At 39.2% G+C, this 15,191-nt stretch overlaps 1 protein-coding gene across 2 annotated transcripts in view; it reads right to left on the minus strand.

The window, feature by feature from the left end:
- CLASP2 (cytoplasmic linker associated protein 2) overlaps positions 1 to 15,007 on the minus strand; it is a 150,318-nt gene extending 135,311 nt beyond the window's left edge. The window contains exons 1-2 of one of the 2 annotated variants that reach the window (XM_009894997.1): positions 14,812 to 15,007; positions 2,320 to 2,398 (exon numbers count right to left, since the gene is read on the minus strand). In XM_009894997.1, the coding sequence (XP_009893299.1) occupies positions 2,320 to 2,398; positions 14,812 to 15,006 (274 nt within the window). In that variant the 5' untranslated portion in view covers position 15,007. The remainder of the gene's footprint in view (positions 1 to 2,319; positions 2,399 to 14,811) is intronic. The other variant, XM_009894995.1, reaches the window with a different exon arrangement.
- Between the last annotated feature and the right edge of the window lie 184 nt (positions 15,008 to 15,191).

The raw sequence follows: 15,191 nt of genomic DNA on the forward strand, positions 1-15,191 counted from the left end.
AGAGGCACAGGAGAGATCTGTAAAATGAAGACTGGCAGTCAAGAAGTTGATAAATGATGGCTCACCTCCCTAACACAAGATCTAGCAAGCATCAAGTTACCAGGCAGCCAGTCCAAAACAAGAGTTTTGCATAATTAAGCATTGCGACAGAACACTGTACAAGCCGAAGGTCTACATGAGTCCAAAAACTAACCAGATAATGCTGTAAGACAACAGGGTGACAGGGGAAACCCTGAAGATACCATCTGCCTCAGCACACCCTAAACTGCAAGACTGCCAACAGCTCTGGAGTCATACTGAAGGAGTTATCACTGCATGTTTGCCCTGTCCTTATTTTCTTCTCAGGCATCTGCAAATGGATTACTGTCAGACATGAGTCTTTGGTCTGACTTGCCGGAGTCATTCTCAGATTACGTTAGAAGCCAAATCTGTGGAGTCAACAGAACATGATTTGGGAGACTGCTGGTTCTTTAAGTTCTGTTGAAGGAAGCATTTTTCTTGCTCACCAGCCTGCTTTTAATTACCCTCATAAACCCTGGACTATCCACAGTCCCAGATATTTACAATAAAGTTTTTGTATTACTGCTTCACTGGCAAAAACTGAAAATCATCCAAATCCTGTTATAAGACTTGGCGAGACAGCTACCAACTGAAGATAATTCATACTATAAATCACTCTTTTTAAAAGTCATCTAAAATAAAGATTGTTTTCTGCCTTTACTGAGACTAACATTTCTGCGTCTGTTAAGTTTTTATAAAAGCTGATGATGCATAACAGTGACTTGCGTATTCAGCATAATGCACTCTACAGGTCTTAATTCTGGAGACACTCGGAAGCCCCATGTCAGTTGAAGGTACTACTACCCAGCTTCTCCAAAAAGTACTTCTGGAATACACAGCTTCAGATGTCTATTGACGTTACATGTCTGATGGTCACCCAGTGCCAGTACTTTTTTTTTTTTGTTAATATAAATGCTACTGAGTACCGAAACTTAGATCTTTAGTTCGCTCATAATCTCAAACTACTCAAATACAGGGACAAAGAAAAGTGCTTTCAAACTATTCTCAAACAGTTCACACTTAAAAAAACCAAAAAACATAAAAAAATGAAAAAGGCTTTCCACCCTTTATTAAAGTTGCTATAATTCTAAGTTCTACACACCACTAAAATCTAAATCAAAAGAGTGAAACTCTGAAGCCTAGCACTGTTTGTAGCTACAAATGGAGACTACTCAGAAATCAATATTCTGTATAGCACAATATGTCTCCAGTTCCCTTACACTGTTCCAATACAAAACTAACCAGTCAAAGAAAAACCCTCTGCAACAAAATAATTTAAATTCTGTAGCACTCTTACTGCAGCAGTTCTACGGCATCTTGAAATACACTTCAAATTAATTTAGTTAGTAACCTGTCATAAACTATACTCTGTATTATTCCTAAACGTTCCAATTTTGCTCATTTCTTAACTCTTACATACAAAAGTAGACACGTAAAGAAGAGGAAACTTAACATTTTGACAGACAATTTGAAATAGCTGGGGGACATGGGAACAAGATGCAAGATAATTCAACAAATGTTGAAAAAAGGACATTAAGCTAGAAACTTTTGTTAAAAACAGCCAGTGATATAACCCCAGTGTTAATGCCCTGCTATCGCTATCTCTTTTCAAGGACAGCAGCAAAATGAGTTGAGCCTCACCGTTTGCTTATACCTCTCAGAACACTGTTTCATGGGCACACATAGATCCATTAATTTGAAATTCATTTCAGTAAACACTTCACACAGGAATAACAGTTAGTACTTTTTTTTTCCACCCCATAAAACGTTTGGACTACGAAAAGCTACAGTCCGGTTATCTAACAGGAGGTGAACCACATAGTCTTCTGAGACCACAGGCTTCAGCAGACATAAGGCTCTAATTAAAGGCATCTGCAAGTAAAACATTCAATCTTTAACACAAGTTAAAGGTAACACTTATGTTCTAAAACAATTTTTAGATGACTGCTTGGGGACTGGTAAGCAAGCACATAGCATGGGAGTGGTAAGCAACTATACAGCATGAAACTAATTACTGAAAAGGTATTCCCAGAACTTTTAAAAAAACCCAGCCACCACCTAGAAATCAGGGATTGCATGATAAAAGAATATTTACAAGTTAATATAAATCTATTTAAATACCAACAACAGCAGTAAGATGCATATAATTATATTATAATTAGCTCAGAAAGCTTTCAACATGTTCCACTTCAGCTGCTGGGGGAGGGGCAAGAAAGTGTCTTTCACTTTTTGGTCTCAAGAAAGTTTTATTACACTTACCAGTTCCTATATAGGATTTAAAGCGTCCGGATAGTCTGTCGACAAAGGCACCTAAAACATCTAATCCAAGTAGTGCTACCTGTTGAAACAAAAGGATATACATAACAGATCATTAAAGAATTCTTTAGAATATAGTTTAAAGAAATTAGACATACATATGCAAGAATGTTCAAAGACTGTATCTTAACCTAAAGATAAATTAAAGTTCCAGTTAGAGAGCTGATAATTTCTTGAAAGCTTTCATTAAGAAAAGGTTATCAGAATGTGTTTGGAATGGATCAAGTATAGCTGCATACAGAGCAGTTCAGATTTGTCAGTACTTGTCTTAAAACAAAACAAAAAAATATTAGAAATTCAATGTTTTAGTATTTCCAGCTACAAATTATTAAAATTCCAATAATTATGAAGAGTAACGAGCTGGAAGAAGCTCTTGCAGCCCCCCCACTCAGACCATATATTAGGACTGCAGTTCTGACCCTCATTCTCTTTAAAAGGTGGCTCTAGAGGTCTAACTCAGAATTAACTGAGAATCAAAATTCCTTTGAAACAGGCACCAGTAAGGCTTTAGGCCTTACCTCCTCTACTGGGTATCTTTCTGATGAAAGAAAGACAACAGTATGCCTTAAGGACAACAACAAAAAGGGAAGGGGGGGGGAGGAATTACCAGACTCAGAAAAAGCAAACAACTTAAAATGCAAAACTAAGCCTTTAAACTTAAGTACTAATACAGACCGAGGGGAAAAAAAACAGAACAAAACAACAATCACACACATGGTTTAAACAGTTTCCCAGATGCTGAGAGCTTACTTCAATCTGGCTACTTAGCTCATCGACTAAGGTCATTACATCGCTTTCCAAACTCCCAAAAGAAAACAACTGAGAGAAGCTAATACTGTCTTCCCTAGCAGTTCAGACCACACCATTTGTCCACCTGCTTGTTAAGCTAGGAAAGTTTTATTCGTCGTCATTTAATCTTGTTTAAAAAAAAAATAAAATCAGAAAAGTTCAGAATACTACTGGGATTGTGAGGAAATTCCCATGTATGAACAGAAACTAGATGAGAAAACAATATCCACTAATATAGAAACGAAAACATGATCAGAAATAACCAGTTGAACTAAATTATTTTAACAAGTCAGCACACTTTTTTGCCCGTCCTGCATACTCTTCCAAGACTTCATTCTTAATTTCCTATAAGAGTTCATTATGAACACCAGAAGCTGCATTTTCAAATCTCACAGTTAACTCAATTTGCTGCCCATGAAGGTGCAGATGCCAAAGGAAAGACCTCCTGAAGCTTGGGCGTTCGCAATAGTTTTTCTTCCTCTTTATTTTCTAGTAAGACACGCACTGTAATTTTTCCCCACAAAGACGTAAGCAGAATTACTTCTCTCTACTAGTTATTTACTTTCATAAAACTCGGAATTGCATTTTCTTGGACAACTCTGTTTCCTTAAGATCCTTAACATGTCACAGTTGTCCACGCTAGACAACAGGCCCCCAAAAATTTGACTGGAGATGACACAGCCCATGCACGCAGGATATGTGAGCTTTGTTTCCACAGGAAACTAGACAAATAAGGTTCCCATAAAATCTAGGATCTGAACCAACTGCATAATTAAGCAGATTTTAATAAATTCAGTATTAGTACAATAGATGTCCTTTTAAACAGGAGGTACAAAAGTTAGTTCCACATTAGTATGATTTACTTGGAAATTTACACAATTTTATTACATACTAGAACAGAGAATAGCAAATGTAAGTAGATGGCATCATGGGCTTAAATTAATATATTGCCAACAAGCAACTGTATCTATGGCTTAGGATAAGACAACAGTATACTATAATTGATAACTTGGGCAAAAAAATGTAAGTCAGCTTTTATGGTAATGTCAAGGCTTCTCAAAAGCTCTTTCCTTTAATGTTCTTTTCCAGATTGTCAAGCTATATGAGACCTGAGACAGGATCTCAATAGACAATATGATGCCTGAAAGAAATAAGAAATTCATTCTGGATATACATTGTTTTCCTACACTTCTGTTTCCTGACTACAAGCCCCACCTCAGACTTGTCTTCCAGCGACGACCTTTAAGATACCTTTCCCATGCAAGTATTTTGGGGTCTATTAATGCACAAACTGCAGCTTCTCCTTCTGTAAAGGTACTTATATAGAGTCTCTCTCTTCTTTGCACATTTGATAATCTTTCTAAAAATCTCTCTTGAATACTTCTACCACTCTGACCAACATCAGCTCAGAGATTTAAAAAAAGTAAAGCACTCATGGCTGTTTTATACTACAGATCTACTCATCCCAAAGAAGAGTTCCAAGTAAGATGGAGAGTATTTCTTGATTAATTCCTCCAATGCTTAGACTCTAGGGTTTGGAGGGATTTTTTTTTTTTTTTTTGCCTTTTTTAGTTGGTTGGTTGGGGGAAGAGCACAGAGATTGCTTGTTTTTAAAGTCTTACCTGGGTAAAAACAGTGGCCAGCCGTAGGGAATATCTGAAACTCCATGTACCTAAAGGTCAGAGGCTTGATAACTACCAGAGAAATGGCTACTCGTCCTACTGTGGCTGTTACTGCCAACAAAGAATCTGATCACTTGTACTTCATTTGTGTAGGAGTATTTTATTTTGATCAAGAACACCCACTGAGATAATGCCTGCATATTCCATATTTTTGCATCCCTTCCTGTGAATGGGTGAAGTTTAATCACTGTTATGATGCGAGTCATTTATCTTGATTAACCATTCAAGCAGTTGTCAATATGGTGTTCGCTCTCTGTAACTGTCTATCAAAGATTTATTTAATGAATACAGTAGGGGTTCTACTTCAATAAATAGTCTGCAAAAGCCACTTCAGTTAATACTATAAATTTAAATACCCTGATTTTTGCCTTGTGATGTCCTTACTGTATGAATATAGTTCAAACTGCATGGGATGAAACAGAGTTTTAAAAAGTTACCTTTCTAAGTCAGAGTAAGATACGAGATTAACCCTGACTTTACGAAAAAGCAGCACACGCTGCTGGGAAATTCTCGTCTCTAACAGCTACTAAACAAGAACCTTTACAGATAAGAGGCAAGGGAACAGGTTACTACAGCCTTAAAGGAGCAATCCTCTACCTAAAACATGATGGTTATTCTTTAGCTCATACAAAGTCCTCTATGGTCTGCAACTTTGGAAAGATAACAGGTACAAAGTGTCAGGATATCTGCAGAGTGAGAAAGTATGATGCGACCTCAGGCTGGAAGTAATGGGAAACTGCTCTAGCTACAAAATTGGCTCTCATTCCACATTTCAAAACAAAGTCAGCTGAAGCGTACCACTACAGAGCATACCAAATAAACTACCTCTTATGGTTTTTGCAAATTGGTCTTAACATTTCTGTGGTTTGATACACAATGTTCTGAGTTTAAGCATCTCCTGGTAGGTATCGTCCATGCAGTATTCAAGCAACCCTTTGGAAGGAGTCCTTCACAATTAATATGGGATCACACAAGCAGCATTCAGAAAATAAAAAAATAATTAAAAAAAAAATCACAAGTCAAGGCAGAACAGATCTGCAGGAAAAAGGTTTTAAGCTGTCAGACACTGTGTGGGACAATGTACCAACACAGGCTCTCCACTATCACCAGAAAACCTCTCACCAGCATCACAGCTCTTTCCCCACCAGCTTCAATGAGGGGTGTATTTCTTCTGGGATTAAAATCATTGGATCTGTTTCTTACTCTGCATTCATTAAGCCTGCTGCCTAGAAAGAGCCTTTGTGCATTGAGAACAATTCATCAGCTCACTGTTGTTTGATGCTTTTAAACACTGCTTCTGAGATTCGGGGTGGAAAAGAAATTTAGGCATATTTGAACTAGATTCATTAGTTGTTGAGCTCCTCTTTAACAAGCCAGTGCTCAGGACAGTCCTTGACTTCTCAGATGACAACAAAATTGTCAACCCAAGTGAGAAACATTTATCTGTTCTGTAAAGGACCAGACTCTTCAGTGAAATCAAGATGTTCCAAACAAAATGCAATTATGGATTGAGCCAGTGATTAGGAATTGAGCCTACTTCTCACTCTGCAGCTTGTTCCCTTTCCAGCTCTCCTTCTACATACTCTTTCCAGCAATGCCACTGCTCTTCTGTGGGCAACTTCCAGGCATCTAAGCCTTTGCTAGGAAAAGAAATACTGTCCTTCAAACCATACCTGGTTAACCATGCATGCTTACTATTATTTTTATTATGATTCTGTAATTTCCCATCTTTGCAGGGGACATCTAGGGGCAGGACACTGCCAGGAACCCATCTCCAGTTATGCAAGTTGTCAAATGACCTTAATACGAATGTCCTTGGATTTGGGATAGGAAGTCTTAACTGCATATGGAAATACGGATTCTGTAGATCGCAATCTGCAAACTAGTCATGAGAATCTAATTGGAGAATTATGGAGGTCACTGTGGAACTGTGAAAGAATGAAGTTAAGGAATTGGAACTTCCTGTCACCATGGGGACAGCTGTGGTATCACTAACAATCGACTGACAAACACAAAGCAGCATGCCAAACAACTACACCCTGCAAGAACAAGCATTGTTCCAGCACTGCAATGCACTGTGTCTTGCAATGCAAGAACATAATGAGATATTTTTTTTTTTTTTTAAAGTATTGTCAGCCAAGCCCAAAGGTGTACTTTCTCAAAGAACCTCAAGCACGTCGCAAGTAGCTAAACATGAAACAAAAACATGTATGGATGTGCAGTCTCTTCTGCTTCACTTCTTGAAGTTTTTATTCCTAGTTCTCTTTACTCATCTCCCCGAATACACTCCTCTCCTTTTTCACAGGCTACTCAATCACTTCTCGTTCCCTTTACCGTTTCCTACTCCAATTCTCTCCACATCACCCGCTTCTGAGATCTACCCATATTCCATTCCATCTTAACCAAAAAGCTTGCACAGATATAAAAAAAAAACCTGCCCTTGGCTCAACAGGCAGAAGGAAGCTTCGATTTTCCTGTGTTGTTTCTTTAACCCAGGTGGTTCTTCAGTTCCAGCCAGGCCATCTTCAGACTCCATTCACCCTTGTACAAAAAAATGCACTGCTGCAATCCTCCCACTCAGCATCAGTGCCTCTGCCTTCAGCAGCCAAAACTGCAGTCCCAGCTGCTGAACCTATCACATGCATCATCTATGTTTAAGATACTTCAGCTGACAAGAAAGCATTATTTCCATTCTCCTGCCTCTTTTGTCTTCAAGAGTATAAATGACACACCTTCAAAGACGTGTACAATCTGGTTTTGGTTTTCGTTTTTGTTGGGTTTTGGTTTTTTTTTTAAATGTATATCACATCACATTATCAGCAGCCCCTCTCTCTCCTTGCAATCAGATGAAGCTCAACCACCTGAGTCTCAAGTTCTTTCGCAAATGTAGAGCCTCCTCTATCTAAAAATGGAAATTTACTGACTTCAAAACAGTTTTTTGCAACTATAATTTGGACTACAAGCTGAGATTCTCCTGAGAGTATCAAATCTTTGCTTATGTTAAAACTACACATCAGCTGCAACCCTCACAGTCTCAAAACGGGTACAGACTACCAAACTTATGATAATATTCCTTTCATAATCCTTCTGTGACAGCTGACCACAAATCATTTCAGTGTCTCAGTGCAAGTAACCACACTACCAGAGGATTACTGAATGAATCAATCATATTTATCCAGAGACTGATGAGTGCAGTTCAACACTGAAAAGGCTTGGTTTCTTCGGCAGTCCTTCAACAGGCATAGTTCTGGGAGGTCCTTGTTATTTTGACCTCTCCTGTATAGCAGCCAAAACAAGCAAACATCGTGCTGTCATAAAAATTTTAAAGCTTATATATAAAAAAAAAAAAAAAATATCTGTTTTACTGCCCTTTCCCCATGATGGGAACAGTAACATTCCTCCCTCCCCCCCTCGCATTAATTAAGAAACATTTATCCAATTTTGAAGAACTCTTTATCGCAACACTCAAAATGGTTACTGGGAAAGTGTTTACAATCTTCTATTACTTCAGAATCTCTCATGATCTTCAAACTGACTTGAGTTCAGACCGAAAGTGTGATCTCCAAATTGTTCTGTATTCTGTGGACAATACAGTGATCAATACTCTAAAATGTGTCATGTACTGCCTCCAGCTTGATCCATTACAGGAATATCTACAGTTTGTTTTATAGGTACATTAAACGTTCCTCCCTTGACCATTGTCACAAATTTTTCACAGACATTGTTCCAAGGACAGTGAGCATAAAACGAAAGTATATGATACAGCAACACCTGACATTTTAAGCCATTTTCTTTTTGAGATTGTCTGGCTTAAACTTTATGTGCTGCAGTGGGAAAAGTTTGAAGACAGAGTCTCTTTAAGCAGGGCTCAGTGGGAAGACAATGAGATGTATGGTATTTCTCTTTAGAATACATAATTAAAAAACAAAAAAAAAGGAGGGGTTTCCCCCCCCCAAAGAAAATTGCCCTTGAAAGCCTTTCTAAGCATGTTGATGGAGCAAAACAAAGAAACACCTTATTTTAGGACTCAGCACTTCCAAAAGAATATAATTCTTTTCGTGCCCAAGGTCTTTTATTGTCTTTCCCATTTCCTCTTATTTAAATTGTATTAAGCATATATTGATTCCCATTCTTCGCTACTTACTCCTACCCCTGCAGCAGCTCCTCTACTGTGAGGAGATAAGGGTTCACGCAGCTGAGTACTAACCTGGTTTAGAAAACCAGCCCAATAAATGAACAAGAGAAAGCATCTTCTCAGCCAGATCTTTTTCTTCCCTCAGCCTGTTTACTGTGCAGCCTCACAAGCACTGGCAGCAGAGCAATGAAGGCATGACGCACCACCGCAGTCCTGCAGCCAGGGAAAGAAACTGCTTAAATCAGCAACGCTGCTGAAAACGGACAAATGAACTACCTACGGCTCACATGCATTGCCTGCTGGGAATTCCATTCTGAAGGATGCACTTCTCTTGTACACAGCTTGGAAAGTGCCTCTATTCACATCCAAAAATCAATCAAACCGCAGGCTAAAAGGGATATAGCCCTGTTTTCCACCTTGACTTAGAGTCATATTTGATTTGTGGCACTTAAATCTCCTGTAGCATCAGTCCAATCAGTTCGTTGAAACACTGGAAAAATTAATTCAACATCACAGAGTTAATTGCCTCAAGAATGAGGGTGAGAACGCCTGGCCACAGGAAGAGCAGAGCTGCTATTTCAATAGGGACCACAGTTACACTGGATTACACCAGCTGAAGCTGCAAAACAATTGAGAATTGTCAATTCTACCTCTGGAGCAGATGCCTGAGAGTTTGAGACTACATATTGCACGTTTCTAATTAAAGGCTGGACAAAATTAGTTTTAATTAAAAATGTAACATAATTAAAACTTCTTGCAAGCTTCCCTCATCTTCTGGAGATCTGCTTGATTATTTGGCTAACATTCAATACTTTCTCTGAACAGAACATAAATAATACATGAAAAAATAATAATTATTACTCAAGAAAAAGAATCGAATCATTGAGCTTGAAAATTAAAACTGGATTCATATGTGGACAGGTCAAACCACATTCTCCTTACGTAGAAATAAGGGAAGTAGCTCCCACACAGCCCAGATGAAACAAACAACTTGAAGAAAGGAATAATGACATTCAGCAAAGAGTTCAAAGTCAAACATTTCCCCTCCAACAGAGACATTTAAAATGACTAATACCAGGATCTATACAGTAACTGAAAAATAAAGGTTGAGGTGGGTCCTCTTTTATTTCATTTTTCTGTCCTGCCAGTTACAGTTCTACAACTCACTACAGCATTTGCCTTCTGTGTAGCACACATTGGCTTGTGTTCAACCTCAGATCCAAAATAACCCAGACATTTTCTTCCTAAGGACCGCTACTCAATCACATGCTGCACATCCTGCATTTGTGCATTCAGTCATTCTTAGTGAAATGTAGGACTTCCCATTTTTTATTTCTGAACTTTCCTTTTTTTCAGATCTCAGTACCTCCATTTTGTTCAAACAATTTAAAATTCTGGCTTCCACCTCACACACTTATATGCAGTCAACGAAATTATAACTGCTGCCATCTCTTTGCAGGGACTTTCAGACAAACATCCTAACCACTTGTCTTAACTAATTGCAAAATTACAGTTCAAATCTTCCCTTCCTTTCTGGAAACTGAAAGCTCCTCCTGCTGGCCTTTTGTTGAACTAAAGACAAATCAAAACAAACACTTGCCAAACCAAGGAAGCACAAAAATGCAACAACAACATTATTGGTATTTTAGTATCTTTCAGTATTTGGTGTTGAGACAAACAAAGCAAAAAAAAAAAATCTCACTCTACAGGAAGCACAGAATAAAAGATAACTCCAAGGATTTGCCTAAAAGAAACAGATTATCCACACTACCAGAAACAGTGTGGAATCCAATTTTTTCTTTGGATGGCAAACAATCTGCTGCTCTGACATAGAAACAATTATTTTCCTACTTCAGCTGAAGAAGAAAACAAGATAAAATCCCAACTACAAAGGTAAGAAATCCAAAGATGACTCAGAGCCACAAACATTACTGATTCCTCTTCCCACATAAAATTACCAGAATTTTAGTCATGGGGTTTTATTACTTCTGATCAGGTGTGATTTGCATAAAGAACTGAAAGTTTGCTTTATTGCTCAAAAAATACGTTTTATGAGGGTAACTATTAAATTTTGATGGGCTTTTGATGAACCCAAAACAAACACAACAGGTTAACAGCCACGAGTAGACTTGCAAAGCTCGACTTGAAAAGTAGTATTTCTCCACCCCATATCTCTTTAGTAGAGGTTCAAAGTAGATTTCCAGATTGAGTCAGACACAGAATAGTTTGTAAAAAGTTAAGTAATCTTCTAATTATTTCAAGTGACAATTGATAACAAGAGCGACATAAGAGATGTATTAATTAAAGCTCATGAACATCCACGTTAATGCAGTAAAGCCAGCAGTAGTATCTAACTATCAGTAGTAATAACCTTAGAATGGGGAATTTATTTACTGTTTGAAGTTCACCTGAGAGTCTGAACTCAAACATTAGCACCGCTCCAATTTTCTGAGATTGGCAAATCTTGCAAAGTTTTGAGGACAACAAATACGAGCAGAATAATACCATCACCCAAATCTTAATACTTTGCATCCAACCCACCTGCTCCCTAAAAACATTTCAGAAATCACAGCCCTAATTTTGTCTCTCCTCCACTATTTCTCACAGCCTTGAAAAAAAGTTGATAAAATTTGGGGAGAAAAAAACCCCAAAACAACAAACCACCAAGCAAACAATTTTCAGTTCCATGAGCAGCTCTTTCATTCTAATGAGATCCAAAATAAAAGCTTAAATCATGCACATCTTTACTGTACTCCCTGGTGCTGCAAAGTTTTCAACAGTCTCTGGAAGCTAATTTACCACCAACTGCATGGACACGGTAACTGCAGCCCCCACATTACATCATTAAGGTCAGCCTTTAGAGATGACTCATCTCTCTCTCTAGGTCACTTCCCTGTGTTCTACAACCAACTTTCACTAGAACTCCATACCATTTGCGGGTGAGTCAACACATTCTTAATCCCATCTTTTTGATTTATCAGTAACTCGAACTCAGAATTGCTTTTTCCACTTCAATGAGCTAGATGAACTCACAATTTTTCCTATCTGCTTTATTAGTTTGGAACTGCCAGATTATTTATTAAACCACTATAAATAGCTGCAAACTTCAGAAACGCAAAAGCACTATTTAGATGGCCAAAATCTTTTTGAGACAAGTTAATTCAACCTTGCTGATAACAAGTCCATACTTATTTACTGAACATCTATTCTCTTTTTCCCCCAACTCATCAACTCTGCCAAATCAACCCTCCTATTCCTATCCCCTCCAGATCCTTTCCTTTCTGGATACGCGACGCAAAAACTTTCTAGGGTTGCATTTCATAGAAAGCTTTCTCTTCTCAGGCATGGGATGGAACTGAGCCTAGATCCCCCAGATCATGCATCTTCTCCTTCAGTATGGTCAGCAGAGCACACTGCATGCAAGAACTGAGCTTTCACACAAAGGAAAGAATCGGCACATCCAGGGCAAGTTATATTAGTTATTCCCTTATCATCCATAGTGATCACCTACAGCAGAATAATGCTACCCCGCAGAACTTCCTCCAGCATTCCCCACTTCTCCCTCCAATTCATCTAGGTTCAGCGCTCAATTAAACAGCCATGTCAACAGTGAGGGATTAATTACTTTGGGACTTTGAAGACCTGCAAGACCTTTAGCAAGATATAAGAAGAAGAAGATGAGAAGCAGAATTGTCTGAGTGCTCTACATATCCTTCCTCAGCAGGGGAAAGGGTAACCAACAAATTATTAAAAATACAGTAACCAAAAATAAAGATTACTTTAATATTTTTCTTTAAAATACATGTGAGTCTGTGGTACTCATTACTTTATGATAGCATTCAGGCCCTGAGTTTAATAAGAAACTCAGACCTAACATTTAAACGTGTAACATCTATGCTTGCATAAGATAATATGCAAATAAGATGCAAACCACAGTTTTCCAGAATATTTTTAATTTTCTTTTTGAAACAGCAGATGCTGGCGGCAGTCACCACCACAGCCAGGAACTGACCATGAGGAAAACATCCAAGATCTTGTGGTCTTGCAGTTAATATAATGTATATTATACATGCTGTATTCCAGTTCAAAGCATATTGAGAAAAGATTAAAAAAAAGATTGTTATTATGCAAGCTATTTTTAAAACTCTTAGAATTTGTAACACTCTTAACCCCATCTTGTATGACTGAGGTTTGTGATCTGGAGTACTGCATACTCCTCATTTGTTCTGCAGTTCTAACAGCCAAGCGGTTCCATCATCTTACATCAGCAGCAAGCAGCATGTCTTGTGTTATGAAAAATACATCTTGAAAAGCAAATTTCAAGTATTAATGCCCGATTTTGTCAATTTAAAAGGGCAGGAAAAACACTTTTGCATAACCCTGTGGAGATAAGTATCTAGTCCTCTTTACACAAAAGGGTACTTTTAAAGACCTAAGTTTCTCAGTAATCAATTATCACCAACAACTACCCTCAGATTAAGGATTTAAAAGCAAGTAAATTACACTTGTCCAATGTAACGTTATTTCCTCAAGCTAACCTGACCTTTAGGGACAAATACACTTCCCCCAAAAATAAATCACATGCGCAAATAGAGTTAAGCCTTATTAGTTTCAAACCTCAAACTTAAAAGTGCTGTGTGCAAACACTGGCAAGTACACAGAACTATAAAGTCAACGGAGGAAAAAAAAAATAACCAATTTAATGAACGTACTGCCCTTACAAGGTACTCCTACGTTCGCCCCCTGAGCCTAAGCAAATAGGGGAAAAAAAAATAATTACAATAACCTCACGACGCTAAGTTCAAAGGCCCAAAGCGCAGGTCAGACATCTCTCAAGGCGAGGTGAGGGAGGTAAGGGCAGAAGGGAAGGGAGGACCCGGCCGGGCTCACCCACCACACATCGCCATCGCAGACCCACACCGCCACCCACCGGCGGCACCGCACACCCGGACCGGCTACACAGCGGGGAACAAAAAATTTAAAAAAAAAAAAAAAAAATCGCTAATGCGACTAGGATCGTCCTTGGTAGTAAAACTATGCTGTCATTCGTGTTATCGGCTGAGCAACGTCAGAAAAAACCTTACACATATTACAAGAGACGTGCGCAGGAGTAATCAGGGTTTTCCTGCAGCTCGGCCTAAAACGCACAAAAAAACCCAACCAAAACACCAAAACCCAAACGTGAGTCATCAATGGGCTGCTATGATACTATATAACTTCCCACGTACAGGAAAGTCACCTGAAGACGAGAGAGAGAGCTTTAAAACTTACAACGGGAACGCCAAGAAGCAAATTACTCGTTAAACGGTATAAAACACACGCGGTGTAATACAAACTCGGTGAAACGGCGCTCTTCACGGCCTACAGAAAATAATGGCAATACCACCAAACACTGCACCCAAGTAGAGACCATGGAATGGGAGTGGTAGCGAAAAAAAAAAGAAAAAAAAAAAAAGAAATCATCACCTACCTCGTTTCAGAAGAAACGCACCCCTAAGACTGTAAAATAATCGGCTGGGTGGGGTTTTTTTAATATTATGTGCAAAAACGTTTAAGCAACGATAAAAGCAAAACCAAAGAAAACCACTATTACTGCTTCTTTTAGGACAGAGGAATAGAAACAAACGAACAAAAGTGTTAGCCAACCCTCCCAGAATTTCTAAATTTCCCTTGGGGGGGGGGGAAGGTGTATAAAAACTTGTGTAAACTCAAGTTTTATTTCTGCTCATGCCTGATGAAAAAGTAAGCCGGCGCTCCGCGTCCCCCCTCGACCATGACGAATCATGGCCTTCCCGTACCGAGCCTCGACCGACCTCCTCCCCCCCTTACCTTAAAATTACTCGAGTTGACCCATCCCGTCAACTCGTCGATCACTTTGTCCAGGCGCTGCTGGTCCTGCTCCACATCGGAGGACCTCGCCGGGTCGCTCAGGTACTCCAGCAGCTCCTGGCCCACCTGCAGCCTGCGGCCCACGTCCTTCTGCTGCACCTGGTCGCAGAAATAATCCATACCGGCAGGCTCCATCCTCGCCCGATGCGGAAAAGTTTTTGGTTTGGGGGGTTTTTGGTTTGTCTGGCTGTTGGATTTTCTTTTTCCTTTTTTACTGAGACGAGCCGACCGGCTTCAGGGTCGCGAGCGCGGCAGGGGCAGGGCGGCCCGGAGGGAAACGCCCGGCGAGGCGGCGATCCCCGGCAGGGCCGCGGCCCTCA

This window comes from Charadrius vociferus, unplaced genomic scaffold (assembly GCF_000708025.1).
Source record: "Charadrius vociferus isolate BGI_N301 unplaced genomic scaffold, ASM70802v2 scaffold51, whole genome shotgun sequence".
NCBI lineage: Eukaryota > Metazoa > Chordata > Aves > Charadriiformes > Charadriidae > Charadrius > Charadrius vociferus.